General features: G+C 41.5%; 1 protein-coding gene across 4 annotated transcripts in view; it reads right to left on the reverse strand.

The window, feature by feature from the left end:
- Positions 1 to 24202, reverse strand: part of LOC132402892 (clathrin heavy chain linker domain-containing protein 1-like) — a 73990-nt gene that overhangs the window by 12108 nt on the left and 37680 nt on the right. For 2 of the 4 annotated variants that reach the window (XM_059985951.1, XM_059985953.1), the window contains 2 exons: positions 20585 to 20764; positions 17135 to 17353 (listed from right to left, as the gene is read on the reverse strand). In XM_059985951.1, coding sequence (XP_059841934.1) covers positions 17145 to 17353; positions 20585 to 20764 — 389 coding nt within the window. In that variant the 3' untranslated portion in view covers positions 17135 to 17144. Of the gene's footprint in view, positions 1 to 13868; positions 17354 to 20584; positions 20765 to 24202 lie in introns of those variants that run through there. The other 2 variants (XM_059985950.1, XM_059985952.1) reach the window with 2 other exon arrangements.

The raw sequence follows: 24202 nt of genomic DNA on the forward strand, positions 1-24202 counted from the left end.
TTCCCACCTGCTTCAAAAGGGCAACAATTACACCACTGCCTAAAAAGAGCGGTGTGAGCTGCCTTAAAGACAATTGTCCAGTGCCACTCATACCTACAGTGATGAAGTGCTTTGAGAGGTTGTTGATAGCTAGAATCACCTCCTGCCTCAGCAAAGACTGGACCTACAGCAATTTGTCTATTGCCACAATAGGTCTATGGCAGATGCAATCTCAATGGCTCGTCAGGCAGCCTTCAATCACCTGGACAATACAAACTCCTGCATTAGGATGCTGTTTATTGACTATAGTTCAGTGTTTAACACCATCTATCCTACAGTTCTGATTGAAAAGCTACAGAACCTGGGCCTCTGCAATCGGATCCTGGACTTCCTAACTGGAAGACCACAATGGACTGGTAATAAAATTTCCTCCTCATTGATGATCAACACTGGACCCCCAGGGATATGCTTAGTCCACTGTTCTACTCCTTCTATAACCATGACTGTGTGGGTAGGCCTAGCTCAAGTGCCATCTCTATATTTGCTGATGACACAAGCACAGTTGGCAGAATCTCAGATGGAGACGAGAGGGCGTGCAGGAGCAAGAGATAACAGCTAGTTCAGTGGTGTCACAGCAACAACCTTGCACTTAGTGTCAGTAAGACAAAACAGCTGATTGTGGTCTTCAGGAAGGGCAAGATGAGGGAGCACATACCAATCCTCGTAGAGGGATCAGAAGAGGAGAGAGTGAGTATTTTCAAGATCTCTAAGGTTCTAACCTGGTCCCAGCTAATTGATGCAGGTATAAAGAAGGCAAGACAGTGGCTATATTTCATTAGGAGTTTGAGGAGATTTGATTTCTCTTTCTTTTTACAATATTTTTATTCAGAAGAAAAAAAGATTTACAGAGTGCAACACAGATACATCTCAACATAACTTGTGTACATTCATATATTGTAATAAAATTGATCAAAATGTTATAGCATAACACAAAGGTATACCACTCTGTAATCAAAAATTTAAAGATAGGTCATACATCATAAAAGAAATTTTTTATATAAAAAAGTCAACCCCCTACCAACTACCAAAGAAAAAACGCTTATGGAGGACAATGGATAACTAGAAAAAAAAATTCACTTAAGATAAGATAAAAATATACATAAAAGTCTGTGCACTGTTAAACTTTATAAATTGGAAAAGTAATTTAGGGAAGGTCCACAAATATCATAAAAAGATTGTTTCAAATTTAAGACTGAGCAGCAGATCTTTTCTAAATTTAAATAAGACATAATATCACGTAGCCATTGAAGATGTGTAGGAGGGGTAGACTCCTTCCATTTAAGTAAGATTGCTCTTCTTGCTAAAAGAGAGGTAAAAACTAAAACCTGTAGGTTAGGAGTATTTAAAGTTTATCTTCATTTGCAATAATACCAAACAAGGCAGTAAGGGGATTTGGGTCAAATTGGACCCTAAAAAGTTGAGAGAAGGTATGAAATACTTCCCGTCAAAACTTTTCAATTGTAGGGCAAAACCAAAACATTAGAATTAACGAGGCATCAGCAGAGTTGCATTTATTACAAAATGCAGAAACATTCAGGTAAAAACTGGTGAGCTTCTGTTTAGAAATGTAAGCTCTATGAACCACTTTAAATTGTAGAAGAGAATGACGAGCACAGAAAGATGATTTAATTACCTGCTTAAGAATTTTATTCCATCTATCATCAGAAATCTGACAATTTAGGTCATCCTCCCAAGCTTTTTTTATTTTATCTAAAAAGTCTTGTCTAGAATCAATCAATCAAGTTATAGATACCGGTAATAGAACCATTAACAAAAGGTTTTAAATTTAAAAGATCGTCCAGTAAATTTTCATCAGGACCTATAGGAAAAGATTTCTCACCTGAAACATTTTAAAACATCTACAGATGCACACAGACAACATTCTGACAGGCTGCAAACCTGGTATGGGGGGGGGGGGGGTGGAGGGGGGGCTAATGTACTGGATTGAAAGAACCTACAGAAAGTTGTAAAATTGGTCAGCTCCATCATGGGTATTAGTCTCCACAGTATCCAAGATATCTTCAAGGAGTGGTGCCTCTACAAAGCTCCCACTACCCATTACATATTCCCAGTGGTGTGTGTCTCAAATAGTCTCTGACAACCAAGTACAGCTCTTGACCTTCACATTTGGCTTAGCTATGCTTGGCTGGCAGAATAGTTTCCACTGACAGGAGAAGAGGCAAAGACCCTAAAACCAGTTGCTTTGGGCAGATGGAACTCATCAGCCATGGTTGGCAGTTTATCTAGGAAAAGGAAAACTCTGATCTCTAACCTCTTCTGCCTTGTGGGCTATACCCACTCATGGGGAAAGCTTCAGGAATAAATGCCATGGAAAGATCCGGAACTGTAATCCCCAAGGCAGACCTATACTGAGTTCAACACTAGCTGCTAAAACCTGCAATGGTGCTGGTGCCAAGCTGTATTGGTCTCTGCCATTCCTTTGGATTCATCAGCTGCATGGAAAGGGGGAACCTGCTACATGGGCAACTTTTTGCTCTCCATATCGTACTGCCCTGGCGTTCATATTACGTAGACGGGTGGAATGCAACAGCCAAGGTCACCCCCAACCAATGGAGGGCCTCAAGGTTAAATAGACATTTAGATACAAAAGATATCAAGTGAGTATATAGAGCTAAATGGTGTTCAAACAGAATCAGCCAAGAGTGTATTGATAGCAAGGATGCTCAGGAGTTTAATGGGCTCCTGGTCCTATTTACTGTGTTTCTAATAGATCAGGAGGCCCAAAATGGAGAGACTGGAATGGAAGTGGAATGGAGAAATAAATGAACAAGTACATACCTAGAATCTCAGGGTCAATTTTGTGAACTGATGAAGGTGTTCTACAATGCACCCAGTCTGTGATTTGTTTCTCCAGTGTACAGATTGGGAGGAATACAGGTGAATTACTGCTTCAACATAAAGAGTTGTTTGTATGTCGGAAGGGAAGAATAAAAAGCTCAGGTGTTAACATCTCCCACTATGGAAGCAGGATGGTAAAAAGGAATGATTGAGATAGCCATGGGAGCTCTGGGCTTGTAATGGGTATTAGTCACTAACCTATTCCTTGAGATGGAAAATAGAAAACTCATAAAAGGAAATAAAGAATTGGAAATGGAACATATGAAAGCAAGAGTAGGTTAGAAATTGGCAGGAAAGATGTTGACTTTTTTTTTAGCCCTGAGTGAAAGCAAGAAGCAGCACCAATAGTTCTTAATATACTTGAAGAAGAGGTGAGAAAGGAGATCCAAATAGTACTGAAACATGTAGTGCTGTCCCACTCTTACAGAGAAAGGCAGATCTCAGCTTGCAGGTCTCATAGTTATACCTTTGACTTGAAAAAAATCAGTCAAGTTGGAAGAGGAGTTGTTCAATACAAGAAGGCATACAGCATATGAGGATGGATTGGATGAGCCTCTGTTAAGGATACAAGGGGTTTCAAACAATACCAGAATGCTGCAGGAACTCAACAGATGAAACAGCTTCAGTGGCAAGGAATAAATGGTCAACATTTTTGGCAGAGACTCTTCATCAATGAATTGAATTGAATTGAATTGACTATTACTTACACCCTTAACATACATGAGTAAAAGTCTTTACATTACATCTCCATCTAAATATGCAATGGGCAATTTACAGTAACTTGTAACAAATAGTATGTATAACAGGACAGTCAATACAACACAGAAATACAATTCTATCAGTGTGAATTAATCAGTCTGATGACCTGGCGAAAGAAGCTGTCCCAGAGTCTGTTGGTCCTGGCTTTTATGCTGTGGTAGTTTCCTGGATGGTAGAGCTGGAACAGTTTGTGGTAGGGGTGACTCAGATCCCCAATGGTCCTTTGGGCCCTTTTTACACACCTGTCTCTAAATGTCCTGAATAGTGGGAAGTTCATATCTACAAGTGTGCTGGGCTGTCTGCACCACTCTCTGCAGAGTCCTGCAATTAAGGGAATTACAGTTCCCATACCAGGCAGTGATGCAGCCAGTCAGAATGCTCTCAATTGTGCCCCTGTATAAAGTCCTTAGGATTTGGGGACCCACACCAAACTTATTCAACCGTCTGAAGTGAAAGAGGCGCTGTGTGTGCCTTTTTCACCAGATGGTACGTACAGACCACATGTGATCAGCAGTGATGTGTATGCTGAGGAATTAAAAGATGTTTACTCTCTCAACTCCAGATCCATTGCTGTCACTAGAGGTTAGCCTGTCTCCATTGCTCCTGTAGTCCACAACCAGTTTCTTTGTTTTTGCAACATTGAGGGAGAGGTTGTTTTCTTGATACCACTGTGTCAGAGAGATGACTTCTGTTTTGTAGGCTGCCTTATTATTTGAGACTAGTCCAATCAATGTAGCATCATCAGCAAACTTAATTAGCAGATTAGAGTTGTGGGTGGCAACAGTCATGGGTATACGGAGTACAGGAGGGGGCTTAGTACACAGCCCTGTGGGACACCTGTGTTGAGGGTCAGAGGTGCCTGACAGGAAATTCAAGATCCAGCTGCATAAGGCAGGGTGAAGGTCAAGGTCTCCAAGCTTCTTATCAAGCCTGGAGGGAATTACGGTGTTGAATGCCCAACTACAGTCCAAAAACAGCATTCTCACATAAGCATCTTTCTTCTCCAGAGGTGTCAGGATGGTGTGTAGAGCTGTGGCTATTGTGTCACCTGTCAATCAGTTGTGTCAGTAGGCAAATTGTGGGTGGTAGCATGCTACAGATGTAGTCCTTGACCAGCCTCTCAAGCATTTGCTTATTATTGAGGTGAGTGTGACAGGACATCAGTCATTCAGACATGTTACCTTGGTCTTTCTAGGTACATGGACAGTGGTGGATGTTTTGAAGCAGGAGGGCATTCTACACTGGGAGAGGTGTTATGAGTGCTGAACAGACCTGATGGAAATGGGGTCCAGAGCTACCTTCTCCCCCCCCCCCCGAACTATGCTGCTAATGAGAGAGAGATATGCAGAACAGAGGTAAAGGCATCTGCTACAGATGAGAGAGAGACAACTGCTTTATGTATTATGGCTTCTTCACTGATGGAAAGGTAGACAATCTTTCGCAGCAAGGACACTTCTTTGCTCATTAACGTTCTTGCTGAGACAGCAGGGAGTGGACTAGTTTGATGGACATGGACATGTTGAGTTGATGGATGGCTGATACCCCGTCAGTGGGGATAAAAAGACGGATCTGGGGAGACACCCTCAGCTACACCAGTGGACACTGAAAGAGTGTTGTGCACCCACAGGAAGGTGCGGGCTTAGAGGACCAAACCAGGTGGCCCTGGTTCATCGGTCACAAAGCTCAAAGTGTGACGGCAGGGCCGGTGGGGGTTTGTGTGTGTGTCCACTCATGCCAGAGTGACGAGTCCACCAAGGAAGAATGGTCTAGCCGAGAACGGAGGGGTCATAACCGAATGACAACGGTATGACAGATCAAGATGACAACAGAAGGTTTGCCTGCTGCAGCTGCTCACATCTCGCTCTCTCTCTCCAACACTACAACACAACAGCTACCTCAGCACAAACTGAACTCTATTGTCTTATCACAATTCATTTACCCCTAGACTTTGATAGAGCTTGTTTATTACTGTTGGATTATTATTCCTACACTTCTGTTTTTATTATTGCTAACCTGTTTTATGTGCATTTTTGATACTGTATTACTTAGTTTACTAATAAACACCTTTAGCTATAGTACCACCAGACTCCAACATATCCTTCCATTTCTGCTGGTCTGTTAACCCAGTTACAGGGTACGTAACAGAGGGAAGAGATTAAAAATGTCTGTAGACACACTCAGCCAGGCACAACCTGAGTACCTGCCCTGGGATACCGTCTGGTCTTGCAGCCTTGCGACTATCCACTCATTGGAAACACCTGCATATTTTAGCCTCAGATATGACTAGGTTGCAAATTGCTTTGGCAGCTCCCCCCGGGCGCTCAGCAACACATCTTCCTGGTGTCTCTTTTGCAGACGCAGAATCTTTCTGTTCCCCCATAGAGTCCCCTATAACTACTGCATTGCCTGATTTTACCCTTCCCTGTTGAGCCTCAGCTGGCCACAGTGCCACCAGCCTGACAACTGCTGCCATGATCTGATGTGTCATTCCCTTCACAGCAGTATCCAAAGGAGTATTTTTGTTGCTGAAGGGAATAGCCACAGGGGTTCCATACACTGACTTCTTAATCTCCTTACCTCTCCTGGTAGTCATCTGTCTACAACCTGAAGCCTGCACTCCGGGTGTGACCACCTCTTCCAAATTCTTGTCTTAATATCTTCAGCCTCCCAAATGATCCTGGGTGCATCCAAATCCAGCTCCAACTCCTTGACTCAGTCAGGCACTGAAGTTGAGTGCACTTCCCTCAGATGCTGTCAGAAACTGTCAGGTATCCTGAATTCCCACATCTGACAGGAGCATTCCATCCTGACTATATCAAAAAAAGGCTTGTTTAAGCCTCCCCTCCTTTTATTTGCAGCTGAAGTTTGGCCTTTGACACCGACACTTTTGTGCCTTCACAGTCCAGAAAGACCCAGCCTTGCTCAAATATGCTCCTTTTATCCTTTCTCCTTGTCACAAGGGGGACGTGGAGACTGGACCCAAATGCAGGACACAGGCAATGAAGTACTAGGGGCAGGAGGGACAGCTTCAAGACCCAGAATGCTGGCTCCGGACTGGACCATAACAGTACCCCCCCCCCCCCCAGTCAAAGGGAGTCTCCAGGCAACCAAGGAGGGTCTCTAGAGCTGAAGATACAGGTGGGGGGGAATGTTCAGACAAGAGGGGACCCCAGGATGACAGGAATAGACTCCAGTGCCTGCATGCTGGGTCCATGACTTTGGGGGGGGGGGGGGGGGGAGGGGAGAGAGAGAGAAGGTTATTCTATCACAAGGGGGACATGGAGACTGGACCCAAATGCAGGAAGCAGGCACTGAAGTACCAGGGGCAGGACAGGAACAACTAAAGGATAGAACAAGGTGGGGAGACCATGGCATGCAACAGTGATCCAGGGGTTCAGAGAGTTCATGGCAAAGGCTGGACCCTGGAGTTCATGGAAAAGGCTAGACCTTGGCTAGGCTAAAGGATAGGTCTATGGGACAAGGAATGCTGAGAGGATAGCCCCCTGGGTGAGCCACTTCTGGGCAGGGCCCAGCATCCCAGGCAGGAACACAGGGGCTTGGGCAGGTCACAAGGCACCTGGGCAGGATGCAGGGCACCACACATTAGAAGCAAGGGGTAGAAAAGGGTCAGAGTCCTCAGGGCAGGCCACATAGCTCCTGGGCAGGTCCAGTTCCCAGACAGGAACACAGGGGCCTGTACAAGACACAGAGCACCTAGGCAGGTTGCAGGACACAACCTGTCAGAACAGAGGGGTAGGAAAGGGTCAGAGTCCCCCCACCAGGCAACAGCAGTCTAGCCTGCTCACCCAACAGAGGCAAGGGATCAGAAGGGAGCTCAGGCCTTACAGAACAGACTTACAGAACTGGATGATTAACAGTCTGTACTCCAAGCCAGGGTCAAGACAGGATAGCCAGGCAAACAGCACAAACCAGACACAACCCCAACTAGACTCAGTCCCAGAGCCCCTTATATACACCTGCCAGCCAATAGGTCTCAGGTGCACCTCTTTAAGCCAAGATGATCCTATTTGGGCTTAAGGGTGAAAGGAGGGATGGCTACAAGACCCGGAGTCCAGAGTCTGCAGACTGGATCAAGACCCGGAAAGCAGGCTCCGGACCGGACCATAACACTCCTGATTTCCACAGAGCTCCGACCCGATACACACTTCTCTCGCCTGAGCCATTGAAGACGCTTTTCTTCTATGAGCTCTAATCAGGATAGATGTAAGAGAAGAATATGCAGCTAATTAGTTGCCCCGATTCCTCTGCTGACCCTACTGACAGGGTTTACAAATTACGCTGACCACAACTGTTGCAACAGTAAAGCTGGCTATCTGTTTTGTTGGGTGAAAGGCCCTCCTCAGCTCTTCTCTTCAGAGGTGTGACCATGTAGAAGGTGTCTGACATCTTCTGCTTGCAATTTTGTTCTGTCTTGGCTGACTGTAGCTGCTTGATATCCAGCAGTGGAGGTGTATATAGGTAGCATTGATCAGAAGACAAAGGAACAAATTAAGCCAATCAGCCCATCAAGTCTGTCATTCCATCATGGTTGATTTACTATCCCTCCCAACCCCATTCTTCTGTCTTTTCCTTGTAACCTCCTGCACCTTGACTAATCAAGAACCTATCAACTTCTGCTTTAAATATACCCAATGACTTGACCTCCCCAACTGGCTGTGGCAATGAATTCCAGATTCACTACCCTCTGGCTAAAAAAAAAAATCCTCCATGTCTGTTCTAAGTGGACATCCCTCTATTCTGGTGCTGTGTCCTCTGTTCCTACACTCCCCCTCTATAGGAAACATCCTCTCCACATTCACTCTATCTAGGCCTTTCAATATTTGATACGTTTCAATGAGATCCCCCGCATTTTTCTGATCTCCAGCAAGCACAGACAGAGCCATCAAACACTCCTCATACATTGACTCTTTCATTCTCATGAACTCCTCTGAACATCCTCTTGACTTTACTTTGCTTATGACAACTAGTAATGATTCAGGAATTTTATTTTCAGCATGAGCAGAGTGTTCCCAAACCAGGGTAACAGTGTAAACATTCTTGCTGTGGTTCTCAGCTTCCATCCAGTTTAATTGTGATGCTAAATGGCTAGAACTCACTTAACCCATTGCAAATGCATTTTGAGACAAGCCAGTATTATAATTGAGCTTTAAAAAGTAAAAGAACCTGTGCACTGCAATTTCTTAGCTTCTCAATATCATATGTTGTTCAATATCAAAATTGGCAGCTTGTTTAAAAGAGGAAATTGTAAACGGCCGGGGGATATCAGCAACTGGAAAAAATCTGCAGATGCTGGAAATCCAAGTAACACAGAAAGTGCTGGAGGAACTATTACCAAATTAGTTAGATTGGCATAAAACTAGCAAATGGAATTTAAATCCATTTTAAATCCAAAATAAGTGTGAAGTAGGCAAAGTCGTGAATACATGAAGAACACCAAGATATTAAGAAATGTCAAGTATTTGCATCATGGGATCACTGCTACACCACCATCAAGAATACATACCATGCTATTCCACGCCCTCACTTCGGGAAGTCTGATCCCCTGGCTGTACTTCTACTCCCTGAGTATAGGCAAAGACTGAAGATTGCAGCACAGTAGTGAGGATCAAGAAGGTATGGACAAGGGAAGCATAAAAAGCAGGACTGCTTTGAATCGGTGAACTGGACTGTATTCAGGGATTCACCTTCGAACCTAGATGCTGCAGTTGTTACCGACTTCATTAAAACCTGTGTGGATGAGAGTGTGCCAACAAAGACTTACTGTACATTCCCAAACCAAAATGCCATGGAAGAACCAGGAGGTACATTGTCTGCTGAAGGCTAGATCTGTGGCATTCAAGTCTGGCAACCCAGGCCTGTACCATAAAAACAGGTATGATTTGCAGAGGGCTATTTCAAGGGTGAAGAGACAATTTTGATCGCGGTTGTAGGCGACATTGGATGCATGGCAACTCTGGCAGGGTTTGCAAGGCATTACTTCCTACAAAGCGAAACCCAATAGCATGAATGGCAGCAATGCTTCACTACCAGATGAACTCAATGCCATCTATGCCTGCTTTGAAAGGGAAAATACAACTACAGGTGTGAAGGTCCCTGCTGCACCTGATGTCCCTGTGATCTCTGTCTTAGAGGTCAATGTTAGACTGTCTTTAAAACGAGTGAACACTCGCAAGACGTAAAGTCCTGATGAAGTACCTGGTAAGGCTCTGAGAACCTCTGCCAACCAACTAGTGGGGCTATTCAAGGATATTTTTAACCTCTCACTGCTACAGGTGGAAGTTCCCACTTGCTTCAAAAAGGCAACAATAATACCAGTGCCCAAGATGAATAATGTGAGCTGCCTTAATGACTATCATCTGGTAGCACCCACATTGACAGTGATGAAATGCTTTGAGAGGTTGGTCATGACTAAACTGAACTGCCTCAGCAAAGACCTGGACCCATTGCAATTTGCCTGTTGCTAGAATAGGTCAACAGCAGACGCAATCTCAATGCCTCTCCACACGGCTTTAGACCACCTGGGCTACCTATGTCAGGCTGCTGGTCATCAACTATAGCTCAGCATTTAATACCATCATTCCCATAATCCTGATTGAGAAGTTGCAGAACCTGGGCCTCAGTACCTCCCTCTGCAATTGGATCCTCAACTTCCTAGCCAGAAGACCACAATCTGTGTGGATTGGTGATAACATATCTTCCTCATTGATGATCAACACTGGTGCACGTCAGGAGTGTGTGCTTAGCCCACTGTTCTACTCTCTATATACACATGACTGTGTGGCTAGGCTTGGTGGAAAGATTCTCAATCAGAATCGGAATCAGGTTTATTATCATAAGGTTAGTTACCTTGCCATTGGATTTTCGGCTGGATACCTGTTCTTGTAGCCACAGTATTTAAGAGACTGATCAATTAATATTTGATCATTAGAGATAACCGCTCCACCCCCCCCCCCCCCCCCCCACCGTCAGCATACCTGGGCAACTTTGCTCAGTGTCAGCATTGTCAACATTAGTGCTGTATCTCATCTCACAACCTTTGTTTTATTCAATACTCTTAGCTGTTTCTTAATATCGCATGGAATACAGTAAATCTAATTGCCTAAAGATTGGCTTCTGTCATGGTGAGACTCTCCCCAAGAAGCCCCAATTCTCACTAAGCAATATATTTAGTACACCTACTGAATCTTGCCATCATTACCAATGAGCTGATTCTTGGACACTCCACCATATTAGCTTTTAAATCGATCACTAATCATCTTTGATTATTTGTGGAAGCATTGCAGAATTACAATGTGACCTGCTGGTTGCAGGGTTGTTAATTTTGTTTATTGCATGCTGCTTAGCACATAAGTAGTCTGGTGTTGTAGCTTTGCCAGGTTGGTATCTCCCTTTTTGGCGTGTCTTTCCTCATCTCTCAAACAAATTGCATCCTTGGCTTGATTATTTCAATAGATTTGAGGGATATGCTTGGCCTTGAGGTTACAAACTGTGATATTCATTTGCTTCTGCTACAGATGGTTCACAGTGCCTCAATATGCCCAGTTTTGAACTCCAAGATCTGTTTTGAACCTACCCCAATATAGCCTGATGGAGCCAATGAAGTAACATGCAAATTAGACCAAGAGTGACAGCACATTTTCATTGAAGGGCATTACTGAAATAGATGGATTTTTAGCTGCAATATAGCAGTTTCATGGTTAGATTTGTAAAAGCTAATTTAAAAAAAAACATTATTTTTAACTCTTTAAATTCTACAACTACCTTAGTAGGATTTGAACTAACATTGCTGGATTGTTAGTCTTGGACTCTGGGTTACTTAAACTGTACATTAAAAACTGCATTCAACAAAATAGATTGGAACAAAGGGAACTGAGTGGAAATCTCAGAGTGTAAAAAGTTTTGAAAGGCCTAGTAGAAAATGGTGTGCATTCCTCCTCAGGCCCGTGTCAACAGGTTCTAGACGAACTGATTGACATAATCAACAGACATGAAACAGCATACCCTGAAGCCTTTCCCATCATTTTGGGAGATTTTAACCAGATCAGCTTGAAAAAGTACCAAAATAATTATCACTTGTGGAACCAGAGGAGCTGACACACTGGATTACTGTTATACTGCCATCAAAAATGTTTACTGTACCATCCCACAACCACACTTTGCAAAGTCTTATCACCTGGTGTACTTCTACTCCCCGAGTATAGGCAGAGAGAACTGCAACACCAGTAGAGGGGACCAAGAAGGTATGGACAAGGGAGGCAGAGGAATGCTTACAGAACTGCTTTGAGTCAGTGGACAGTATTCAGGAATTTGTCTGAATGAATATGCCACAGTTGTCACTGACTTTATTAAAGCCTACCGTTCATATCCAAAATCAAAAGCTGTGGATGAACCAGGAGATTTGTGGTCTGCTGAGGGCTAGATCTATGGCATTTAAGTCTGGTGATCCAGGGCTATACAAGAAGGCCAGGTGATTACAGAGGGCTATCTCAAGAGCAAAAGAACAATCCTGATTAAGGTTAGAGGCAAAATTGGATGCACGTTAACTCTGACAGGCTTTGCAGATCATTACTTCCTATAAAGCAAAACCTAACATCATGAATGGCAGTGATGCTTCACTCCCAGATGAACTCAATGTCTTTTATGCACAGTTTGAAAGGGCAAATAAAACTACAGCTTTGATGATACCGGTAGCATCTGGTGACCCTGTGACCTCTGATTCAGAGGCCAATATCAGAACATCTTTCAAGAGGGTCTACCCTCACAAGGTGACTGACTCTGATGGAGTATCTGGTAGGGTTCTGAAAATGTGTGCCAACCAACTGGTGGTTGTGTTCAAAGACATTTTGAAACTCTCTTTGCTATAGTTGGAAGTTCCCACCTGCTTCAAAAGGGTAACAATCAGAACAGTGCCCAGGAAGAGAAGGGTAAGCTGCCTTAATGACTTTTGTCCAGTAGCACTCTCATCTATGGAGATGAAGTGCTTTGAGATGTTGGTTATGGCTAGTATCAACTTCAGTCTAAGCAAGGACCTGGATCCATTGCAATTTGCCTATCACCACAATAAGTCTACAGCAAATGCAATCTCATTGGCTCTTCACACGGCCTTGGATCACCTGGACTATACTAATACATATGTCAGGCTGCTGTTTATTGATTACAGTCAAGAGTTTAACACAATAATTCCAGTCTGACAAAAAGCTCCAAAACCTGGGCCACTGTGTTTCCCTCTGCAATTGGATCCTCAACTTCCTGACGGGAAGATCAGAGTTTGTGCTGATTGGAATTCACATCTCCACCTCACTGATAATCAACACTGGCATTTTCCTAAGATGTGTGCTTAGTCCACTGTTCTATTTTCTCTACAAACATGATTGTGTGGCTAGGCACAGCTCAAATGCCATCTATAAATTTGATGGCATAACTATTGTTGGCAGAATTTCAGATGGTGATAAGGCGGCCCACAGGACCAAGACAGATCAGTTGATTGAGTAGTGTTGCAGCAACAACCTTGCACTCAACGTTAGTAAGACCAAAGAACTGGTTGTGGATTTCAGAAAAGGTAAGATAAGGGAACACACACAAGTCTTCATTGAGATATCAGAAGTGGAAAGGATGAGCAATTTCAAGTTCCTGAATGTCAACATCTCTGAGGATTTATCCTGGGCCAAACATGTTGATGCATTTACAAAGAAGGCATGACAGTGGCTATACTTCATTAGGAGTTTGAGGAGATTTGGTATGTCACCAAAGACACTTGCATATTTCGACAGATGTACTGTGGAGAGCATTTTATCTGGCTGCATCACCATCTGGTATCAGGGGGAGGGGTGGTGGCACTGCACAAGACCAAAACAAGTTGTAGGAAGTTGTGAATTCAATCAGTTCCATCATGGGCAATAGCCTCACCAGCATCGAGGACATCTTCAAGGAGCAATGTCTCAAAAAAGCAGCATCTATCATTAAGGACCCCATTACCCAGGACATGCCCTCTTCTCATTACTACCATCATGGAGGAGGAAAAGGAGCCTGAAGGCACATACTCAACAATTCAGGAATAGCTTCTTCTCCTCTGTCATCAGATTTCTGAATGGACATTGAATCCATGAACACGACCTCATGACTTTATTTAATATAACTTTTAAAAAAATAAACATGTACTTCTCACTGTAATTTAAAGTTTTATTATTATGTATTGCAACGTACTGCTGCCACATAATATACAAATTTCATGACATATGCCAGTGATATTAAATCTGATTCTGTCTGTGTGATCAGAAAAAAGTCTTCCCCTTAAAGCACAGTTTTCAGTGATGAGGACACATTAATTTAGGGTAATTATTAGAGATCTTGGCAAGTTTTTGAGAAAACCTTATTTCACTCTAGGAGTCAATAAAAGTGGGAGCGGCAGATACTTAAGTCACATTTTTAAAAGTACCTGATTGAGCTTTTGAAGAGTTGTAAATTGCATGGCTAAGAACCTAAAGCTGGAAAATAATATAAGCTTAGTTTCTACTTTTGACCATCATGGATATAATGTGTTACACTGACTCCTCTGCAATAAATTTCCAGTATTCATATTGCATTTAGCATATGTCAGCATAGGAGACATTTGTATCTGATGCACAGTTCCACAAAGGGAAGTTAAAAGGGTAAACATATTTTGATCTTGATGTAGGGTCTCGGCCTGAAATGTCAACTTATTCCTCTCAAAGATGTTGCCTGACTGTGTGTATTGCTCAGTATATTCTGCTAGCTCAGTTAATATTAGTCCTGGTTATAAGACCATAGGTATAGGAGTAGAATTAGGCCATTTGGCTGTTTGAGTTTGATCCACCATTTCATCATGGTTGATCCAATTTTCCTCTCAATCCCAATATCCTGCCTTCTCCCTGTATCCCTTCATGCCCTGACCAACCAATAAAATCTATCAACCTTTGCCTTAAATATTCATAAAGACTTGGCCTCCACAGCTGTCTGTGGCAAAGAATTCCACATATTCACCACATTCTGGCTAAAGACATTCCTGCTCACCTCCATTATAAAAGGATGCCCCTCGATTCTGAGGCTGTCCCCTCTGGTCTTATACTCTCCCACCATAGGAAACTTTCTCTCCATATCCACTCTATCAAGGCCTTTCACCATTTGATAGGATTCAATGAGGTCACTCCTAATTCTTCTGAGTTCTAGTGAATACAGACCCAGAGCCATCAAACTCTCTTCGTATGACAAGCCAATCAACCCTGGATATTATTTTCATGAACCCCAAAACTGCTCACAATACTCCAAGTGAGGCCTCACAAGTACCTTATATCTTTGCTTTTATATTCTAGTCCTCTTGAAATGAATGTCAACATTGCATTTGTCTTCCTCTCTATAGACACAACCTGCAAATAAACTCCCAAATCCCTTTGCACTTGAGTTTTTTGTATTTTCTCTCCATTTAGAAAATACTCTTTCATTTCTTCTATCAAAGTGAATGACTATACACTTCCTGAGACTGTATTCCATCTGCCATTTCTTTGCCCATTCCCTAATCTGTATAAACCCCTCTCTCCTTCCTATCTTAATATTGTCTGCAAACTTTGCTACAAAGCCATCAACTCTATCATCCAAATAATTGAAATATAATGTAAAAAGAATTGGTCCCAACACAGACCCCTGTGAAACACCACTAGTCAATGGCAGCCAACCAGAAAAGACTCCCTTTATTCCTACTCTTTGCTTCCTGCCAATGAGCCACTGCTTTACTCATGCTGGAACCTTCCCTGTAATACCATGGGCTCATAACTTGTTAAGCAGCCTCATGTGTGGGACCTTGTCAAAGGCCTTCTTAAAATCCAAGTACCTGTCTATTCTGCTTGTTATTTCTTCAGAGAATTTCAACAGGTTTGTCAAGCAAGATTTTCCCTTGACAAAACCATGCTGACTACAGCCTATTTTATCATGTACCTCCAAGTACCCTGAGACCTCATCCTTAATAATCAATTCCAACATCTTTCCAACCACTGAGGTCAGTCCAACTGGCCTAGTTCTCCTCCTGAAGAGTGGAGTGACATTTGCAATTTTGCAGTCTTGCAAAATCTAGTGGTTCTTGAAAGATCATTACTAATGCCTCCACACTTTTTCACCCACCTATTTCAGATCTCTGAGGTGTACATCATCTGGTCCAGGTGTCCTATCTACCTTCAGAGTTTTCAATTTCCCAAAAACCTTCTCTCTAGTAATAGTACACACTTCCTGGCCCCTGACACCTGGAACTTCCACCATACTGTTAGTGTCTTCCAGCATAGTTTTCCAGCTGTCCGATATCTACTCTTGTCTCTCTTTTGCACTTCATGTATCTGAAGAAACTTTTGGTGTCCTCTTTAATATTCTTGGCTAGCCTACTTTGGTGTTCCATGTTTACTTTTTTTTAGTTGCCTTCTGTTGTGATGGAAAATAACTGGTTCTTTGAGTCCCAACAGTACAGGCCTGGACAGACACAGTTTTAATAATAAGGAATTTATTTACAAGGGGAAGTCCGGTCAACACAAGCAACTACAATATTCCAACAAAAAAATGTTTAAGGTTAACACGTGTAGGGAAGGTCAGGTTGGCTGTACAATACACAGAAAGAGGTGTGGGGACAGGGTACAGTTACACATACAAAAAACAAGGGAAAAGCACTACGACAGCTATCCCCCTTGACCTTGGATAGCTGCGGCTCCCTTACCAGGACCAACAATAAACCTTCCCAAACATAAATCAATGCACTTACCTTCAATGAGGTGGTCTGTAAGAGAGAGCGAGCCAGGCACATGTCTCACCTTTTATAGCATGGGGCTGGGCGCGATAATCCAATTAAGGTGGCCAATAATTTAGGTGTGCATTGATTAGTTGGGAGGGACCAAATGTTGATTGGCATGTGGTGTGTCCTCTGACCAGCCAGGTGGCAGTGCATCTGTCACGTGGCCGGTATCTCTGGATACACCTGATAGTTTTAAAAAACTTCCCAGTCCTCTAACTTCCCACTAATTTTCGCTCGTTGTATGCCATCTCTTTGGCTTTTATGTTTGCTTCAAAATAAAGGAGTCCATTTGAGCTTTTAATTTGACTATAGTGTAGCCTTGAGGAAGTTATATATTGTTGGGGGGGGGGGCTCTTATTTTTTAAACAGGGAATTTATGTATTTGTTTGTCTTTGGTCACTATTGCTAAGCAAGTGTTATATCAACATTGATATTGAAGCAACCAAATGTCAGGGGAGCACGCTTGAGGCTTTATTGTTTATGGTTCCTGTTGTGAACAAATTGACTGCAATGTAGAACAATGACCATATTTCAGAAGTAACCTACTGGAAAAAATATGCTTCAGCATTTTCTGAGAATGTAATGCAATATATAGATCTGAATTTAACAAAGATTTTTACTATGTATTACTTTCCATCTTTAATTTTGAATGTTATAAAATGTACTTACAAACTGACAGCTACAATAACACATGTTCTGTCAATTTTGCACCATCTTTGTCATCATCACTTGTAATTGTTATGACTGTTCCTCCTTCTTGTGATGTGAGAACAGTAAAAATGCTGTTTGCCAATTTGTTGTAGTTATGAGTGTTGCATGCTTCTGCAATTTCCTGCCAATCTTCCAGTGTAGAGACAGAATCATTAAGGATTGCCTGTTCCAAAGCACCTAATAGCGGATATGATAATTAATATTTGTTAGTTTTCATCATTTACCTACAACATTTATGCTACCATTAAATTTACTTCTTTGCATGAGAAATGAGAAAACTCAACTATTGAGGCTTCAAACTTCCTCAGTGGTCTGAACATCCATCCAATGGCAACCTTCTAGTATTCCTTCATTTAATTAGAATGTTATTGTTCATGTTCTATCACATGAGTTACTCTGAGAGGTTGGTCATGACTAGACTGAACTCCTGCCTCAGCAGGGACCTGGGCCCATTGCAATTTGCCTATCGCCACAATAGGTCAACAGCAGATGCAATCGCAATGGCTCTTCACACGGCATTAGATCACCTGGACAACACAAACACCCATGTCAGGACGCTGCTCAACATTTAACACCATCATTCCCACAATCCTGATTGAGATGTTACAGAACCTGGGCCTCTGTACCTTCCTCTGCAATTGGATTGACTTCCTAACCAGAAAACCACAATCTGTGCGGATTGATGATAATATCTTCTACTCACTGATGTTACATCCGTGGCCCCCTCCTTTGTGAGAATTGCCAGATTACTGTTGGGTTGAGTCAAAAGGGGGCCCAAGACAGGAGGGGGAGACGTGCAGGATGTCACGTTTCTCCCCCCTCATAGCGATGTAAAGCTACAGGACATGGCCATTGTCTCTTGGAGACAGATTTGTGGATTGAGATGCTCTGCTACGTGAATGCCCTCGGGCAAAGTGGGCTGGTTGAGGGAGAGATTGCATCACCCCCAACCTGATTGACATCTATGACCCTGCGAATCAGAATAAAAGAGGGGCTGTAGGAACGACCCCTCAGACGCACCAGAAGAAACGTTAAGCGACCACGTAACAGCAGACGGTCATCAGAAACCAAGCCATGTGCGATTAATTCCGTGGCTGGAATTGGTGGCTGAAACCACGGAAAACGGCTTTTTAGCTAACAATGGGGAAACCCGCTCCCCTGACTCAACGGATTGACATCATAAAAGACTTGGGCAAGTTTAAACCGTATCACTTTTAAACCCAACAATGCTGCAGCTTGAACGAACTGACAGTGACTTATCTTTCCATCGGACAGTACACCAACCCTTAGACAATGAGAGTTATTTCTTATCGGTTATTATTATACCCAAGCTTAGATTTAGTATTGACGACGTATATTATCTGTATGTTTGCATTAATCTTCTTTTTGTGCCATTTATCAATAAATACTTTTAAAAATAGTACCATCAGACTTCCACGGACCTCTCTATCTTTGCTGGTAAGTGATCCAGTTACGGGAATTTCGTAACACTGACGATCAACACTAGTGCACCTCAGGGGTGTGTGCTCAGCCCACTGCTCTGCTCTCTCTATACCCGTGACTGTGTGGCTAGGCATAGCTCAAATACCATCTACAAATTTACTGATGATGCAACTATTGTTGGTAGAATTTCAGACAGAGATGAGAAAGTGTACAGGAGCGAGATATGCCAACTAGTGAAGTGGTGTCACAGCAACAACCTTGCACTCAACGTCACTAAGACAAAAGAGCTGATTGTGGACTTCAGGAAGGGTAGGACAAAGGAACACACACCAGTCCTCACAGAGGGATCAGAAGTGGAGAGAGTGAGCAGTTTCAAGTTCCTAGGTGTCATGATCACTGAGGACCTAACCTGGTCCCAATATATCGATGCAGTTATAAAGAAAGCAAGACAGTGACTATACTTCATTAGGAGCTTGAAGAGATTTGGTATATCAACAAATACACTCAAAAACTTCTAAAGATGTACTATGGAGAGCATTCTGACAGGCTGCATCACTGTCTGGTGCTACTGCACAGACCGAAAAAAGCTGCAGAGGTTTGTAAATCTAGTCGGCTCCATCTTGGGTACTAGCCTACAAAGTACACAGGACATCTCCAAGGAACGGTGTCTCAGAAAGACAGCGTCCATTATTAAGGACCTCCAGCACCCACAGCATGCCTTTTTCTTACTGTTACCTTCAGGAAGAAGGTACAGAAACCTGAAGGCACACACTCTGTGATTCAGGGACAGCTTCTTCCCTTCTGACATCCGGATCCTAAATGGACATTGAACCCGTGAACACTACCTCACTTTTTTAATATACATTTTCTGTTTTTGCATGCTTTTTAATGTATTCAATATATGTATACTGTAATTAATTAATTAATTAATTAATTATTATTTTCTTATATATTAAGTATTGTATTGAACTGCTGCTGCTAAGCTCACAAATTTCATGACACATGCCGGTGATAATAAACCTGATTCTGATATTTTAGGTCTCTTTCCCAAAATTGCATCCACATGTCTGTACTTTCCTCCATGTCATTATCCCACCCTACAACTCTGTTGATACAAATATCGAATTTGGCACTTCAGGCTGCTCTTAACAACTTCTGTTTCAATTGAATGAGTTTCACGGAGTTTTGGCTGAATGGAAAGCAGAAGAGTAACAAATATGGAGAAAGTAGCTGTGGGCAGATCTTTCATCCCTTCTTCTTAGTCAAATAGGCACTTATAAAGTTCAAAAGGTCACAGCCTTGCTTTGGTTGAAATGATTCTAGTCAAAGCTGTAAACATAAAGTCCTTTCACCACTTATGAATGTAGGAAGACTAACATTCCTCTTAACTATTTGTGCTTTAAGCTCCAGAACTACTTTTATAAGCTTTGTCTTCAAAGCTCTTGAAACTTTTTGTCACATGTCCAGATGTTGCCTTTTTTGAAGGTTTCAAATATTACCTGATGTATAGGGGTATCAGTAGAGAGCACTGCAGACTCACAGATCAAAGGGCCCAGGTTCAATTCTGACCTTGGGTGTTATTTATTTAATTACAGAAACCTCACAGTAACAGGCTCAATGAACCATGCCACCCAATTACAGCCATGAGACCAAATAACTTACTAAGCCATATATCTTTGGAACATGAAAGGAAACTAGAGCATCCAGAGTTTGCATATTCTCTCTGTTGATTTGGTCTGAGTGCTCCAGTCCCTTCCACGCATGCCAAAGGTAAGTTAAATGGCTATTGTATTCCGTGGTTTAGTGTAAGAATTAAAGGGGAATTGATAGTGAAATTGAATGAGTTACAGGGCTACAGGGCAAGATAAGTGAATGTGATTAATGGAATTAACCTGTCAGCATTAGATGAGCTGAATGGCCTCTATCCATGAAGTACACGTTATTATGTTGGAGTTATGTTTTTACCTTGACCACAATCATCTGTCTCCTTCAAAAGATGGAATCCAACTTCCTTGAGATCATTTGAGATGAGCCACAATACTGCTAGCCCTATTGAGAGAGCTGCTGGATTTCCATTCCATTCATGGGTCAGGCCCTGAAGTAACTCAGTAGTTTGACAATTCCTCAACAAGAATAAACAATCATCTTGGAGAAAAGCAATCCATACGTAAAATATTAGTAAAGGCTTTATATCAGGCAAACTGGCAGCAAACCAAAATCGATTATAAAGTGACATTGTAACATACGTGTTCAGGGCATTGTTATAATTTATTTTCAATAGTAAATAATCTAAGCAAGGATTGCTGTAACTTTTCAAGAATAGAAAATACTTGAAACAGAAGGAAATGTTTAAGTAGTGGAGAAAATAAGAGACTAGTAATAATTTGTTTGGCTCTAACAATGAATTTGCTTGAAATAAAGATGCTAGATAACTTTCTTTTCTCTGCCTTGGATTTAGTGATATAAGGGGAGGTCACATTTGTGATTCTCTGCACACTGAGGCTCAGGATTACTGCTGTTGAAGTAGAAGAAAAAAACTTATTAATGAGGTATCTGCAGCAAGAAATCTGACTATACATTTAGACATATTATTTAAATTCCTATAGACGGTGATTATGGACAGATGGTTCAATCATATCCTCAAACTGATTTTTTTGTTGAGGATATCCTCAACAAAGAAGGAGTTCCTGTGGTTCCATAGGAAATTCTATCCCTACCTCATGATTCACACTGAACAATAAGAAAGGTCACAAACATCTAATAAAGAAAGCAACACAAAGGAAACCCATTATTTTTCTATTTATGCAGCATGGTCCACTGACAGCAACAGAAATCTGAAAAAATATCTTCCTTAATGTTTCATTATGATTCTCCCACATAATTAGAGCACCTAGTTGGATATTGCCATTCCAATATCGATATAATAGTCTGACTGTACAAAGATACAATATACCCTTTGAAATAATTACAACATCCCATGAATTTTAGTTATAGTGTCTAGCTGAGCAGAAAGAGACAACTGGCAAAATGCAACTAAACAGAAATTTAAACATTTAGGGCTTAAACTGTAATTTGAACTTGGTTGTCAGAATGGGTATGGGAGTGAATGACAGGAAATGGAAATTCTCCAAAGTAAGGCAAAATAATTTACCTTTTGGTACCTCCCTATGAGAAGAAAAGTAAATTAATAGATTCTTGGCAGTAGGTCAAGAAGACATAGATTAAAATGTGGCATAGATAGCTAATTGATACACACAAGTCAATTTAGAACTTCCTTTTTAAAAAATATGTTCAGAATACTTTTCAGGACCACAGCCCAGCAAGATCTACATTGTAAGTATCAGAACATGGCTGACTAACCACCAGTGCCAATTACACCAAATTTTATAAAGTCAGTTTATTAATTTAAAATACTTGACCACTGATGATGCCCCTGAAGTAACTATCCAATGAAGAATATTGGATATCCTAGTTATGGTTAGGGTTAGGGTCAGGCCTCTGTGAAGGCATATAAATACACACTTGGATTTGTAGTTATGAGGTCTGAAAGTCATTCAAAATGCTTTTAGCTTCACAAGAGGTTTGATTTCCCTGTTGTGTTTGGGACACTACCAAAGAGCTGAAATATGTTTACTGACAGCGTTCTGGCAATCATTGTTTCATGACTATTTGGTACAAAAGGAATACCTGACATGAAAGGACTAGAACTAATCCCTGGCACCTTATTCTTTCTGTACTTTTTGGGTGGACAAAAATTCAACATTTACAATAGTTTTCAATCCATTGCCGCGGTGGTCAATACTTGTCAGTTTAGCACCCCAAGTCAAACTTCATACAAGCATCAACAGTACCTGGGAGGTAAAGTAGAAGGACAATGCATGCTCAGTTCCTTCAGTTTAGCAAATATCCAAGGTTAATTTAGGTATTTTGTTTCATCTCTTCACTAATAATTAAGTAACAAAATATGGATGCAGTACAATATTTTTGTTTCTTATGTGTATCAGAAATAGCAAAAAATAACAATTAGTCAATATATAAAAGCTTGCCTCTCATTTTGCCATTAAGCACCCATTCTAATCTACAGAAATTTTTCCCCAGGGTAGAAACAGAGAACAAAGAAGAACCATGTCTTCTCTGTTCTCTGTTTCTACCCTGGGGAAAAATTTCTGTCTACCCTAGGTATTCCTCTCATAATTTTAAAACCCTCTGTTAGGTCTGAACCCAAAGGGTCCAATATACTAACAATAACTCTGAAACTTGGCTAAAGGATGGCTGCCATTGGGAGCTGAATGTCCAGGGATATACAGAGTATCCGAAAGATAGGTTAGTAGGCAGAGGGGGTGATGCAGCTCTGTGTATAAGAAATATTATTAAATCATTAGAAAGGGGTGACATAGGATCAGAAGGTGTAGAGTCTCTATGGGTTGAGTTAAGAAATTGCAAGGATAAAAGGACCCGAATAGCAGTTGTACACAGGCCTCCAAACATCTGTCGAGATATGGATTACAAATTACAGTAGGTGATAGAGAACGCATGTCTGAAGGGCAATGTCATGATAATCATTGGGGATTTTAACAATAAAGTGGATTGGGAAAACCAGGCCAGTACTGGACCTTGAGAGAGAATTTGTAGAATGTCTAAGTGATGGCTTTTTAGAACAGCTTGTTCTTGATCCCACTAGGGGATTGGCTGTGCTGGATTGGTGTTATGCAATAATCCGGAGTGGTAGTCTAAGATTAAGGAACCCTTAGGGAACAGTGATCACAATATAATCGAGTTTACTTTGAAATTTGAGAAGGAGAAAATAAATTCTAATGTGTTGGTATTTCAGTGGAATAAAGAAAATTACAATGGCATGAGAGGGGAACTGGCCAAAGTTGGATGGAAAGGGACACTAACAGGAAGGATAGCAGAGCAGCAATGGCTGGAGTTTCTGCCAAAAATTGTCAGATGTACAAAACAAATATATTCCAAATAAGAAGAAATTTTTGAATGGAAGAAAGACACTACCATGGCTGACAAGTGAAGTCAGAGCAAAAGTGAAAGCAAAAGAGAGGGCATACAAGGAAGCCAAAGCTAGTAGGAAGACAGAAGATTGGGAAGCTTTTAAAAACTTGCAGAAGGAAACTAAGAACATCGTTAGGAAGGAAAAGATGAATTATGAAAGGAAGCTGAAGATACTAAAAGCTTTTTAAGTATATAAAGGGTAAAAGAGAGTCAAGGTTATATAAAAATTATAAAAGTTTCTTTATCTTTTTTCTTCTTTTCATGGATGATAAGAGGAGAATCGATTATCTTATTTTTTATTATTTATTAGATTAGTACTATGTTTGATCTTGATAATGTTTATTTTACCTTTTATATGAATTGTTATCGATATAGATATTTGAGATAATTCTCCTCTTGTTTATATATACACACACACACACACACACATATATATATATAACTTTTTTAATTAATAAAAAGAAAGAAAGAGAGTTGAGGGTGGATACAGGACCAATCGAAAATTATGCTGGAGCTATTGTAATGAGAGACGTAGAGATGGCAGAGGAACTGAATGCGTATTTTGCATCAGTCTTC

Source organism: Hypanus sabinus, chromosome 12, assembly GCF_030144855.1.
Source record: "Hypanus sabinus isolate sHypSab1 chromosome 12, sHypSab1.hap1, whole genome shotgun sequence".
NCBI lineage: Eukaryota > Metazoa > Chordata > Chondrichthyes > Myliobatiformes > Dasyatidae > Hypanus > Hypanus sabinus.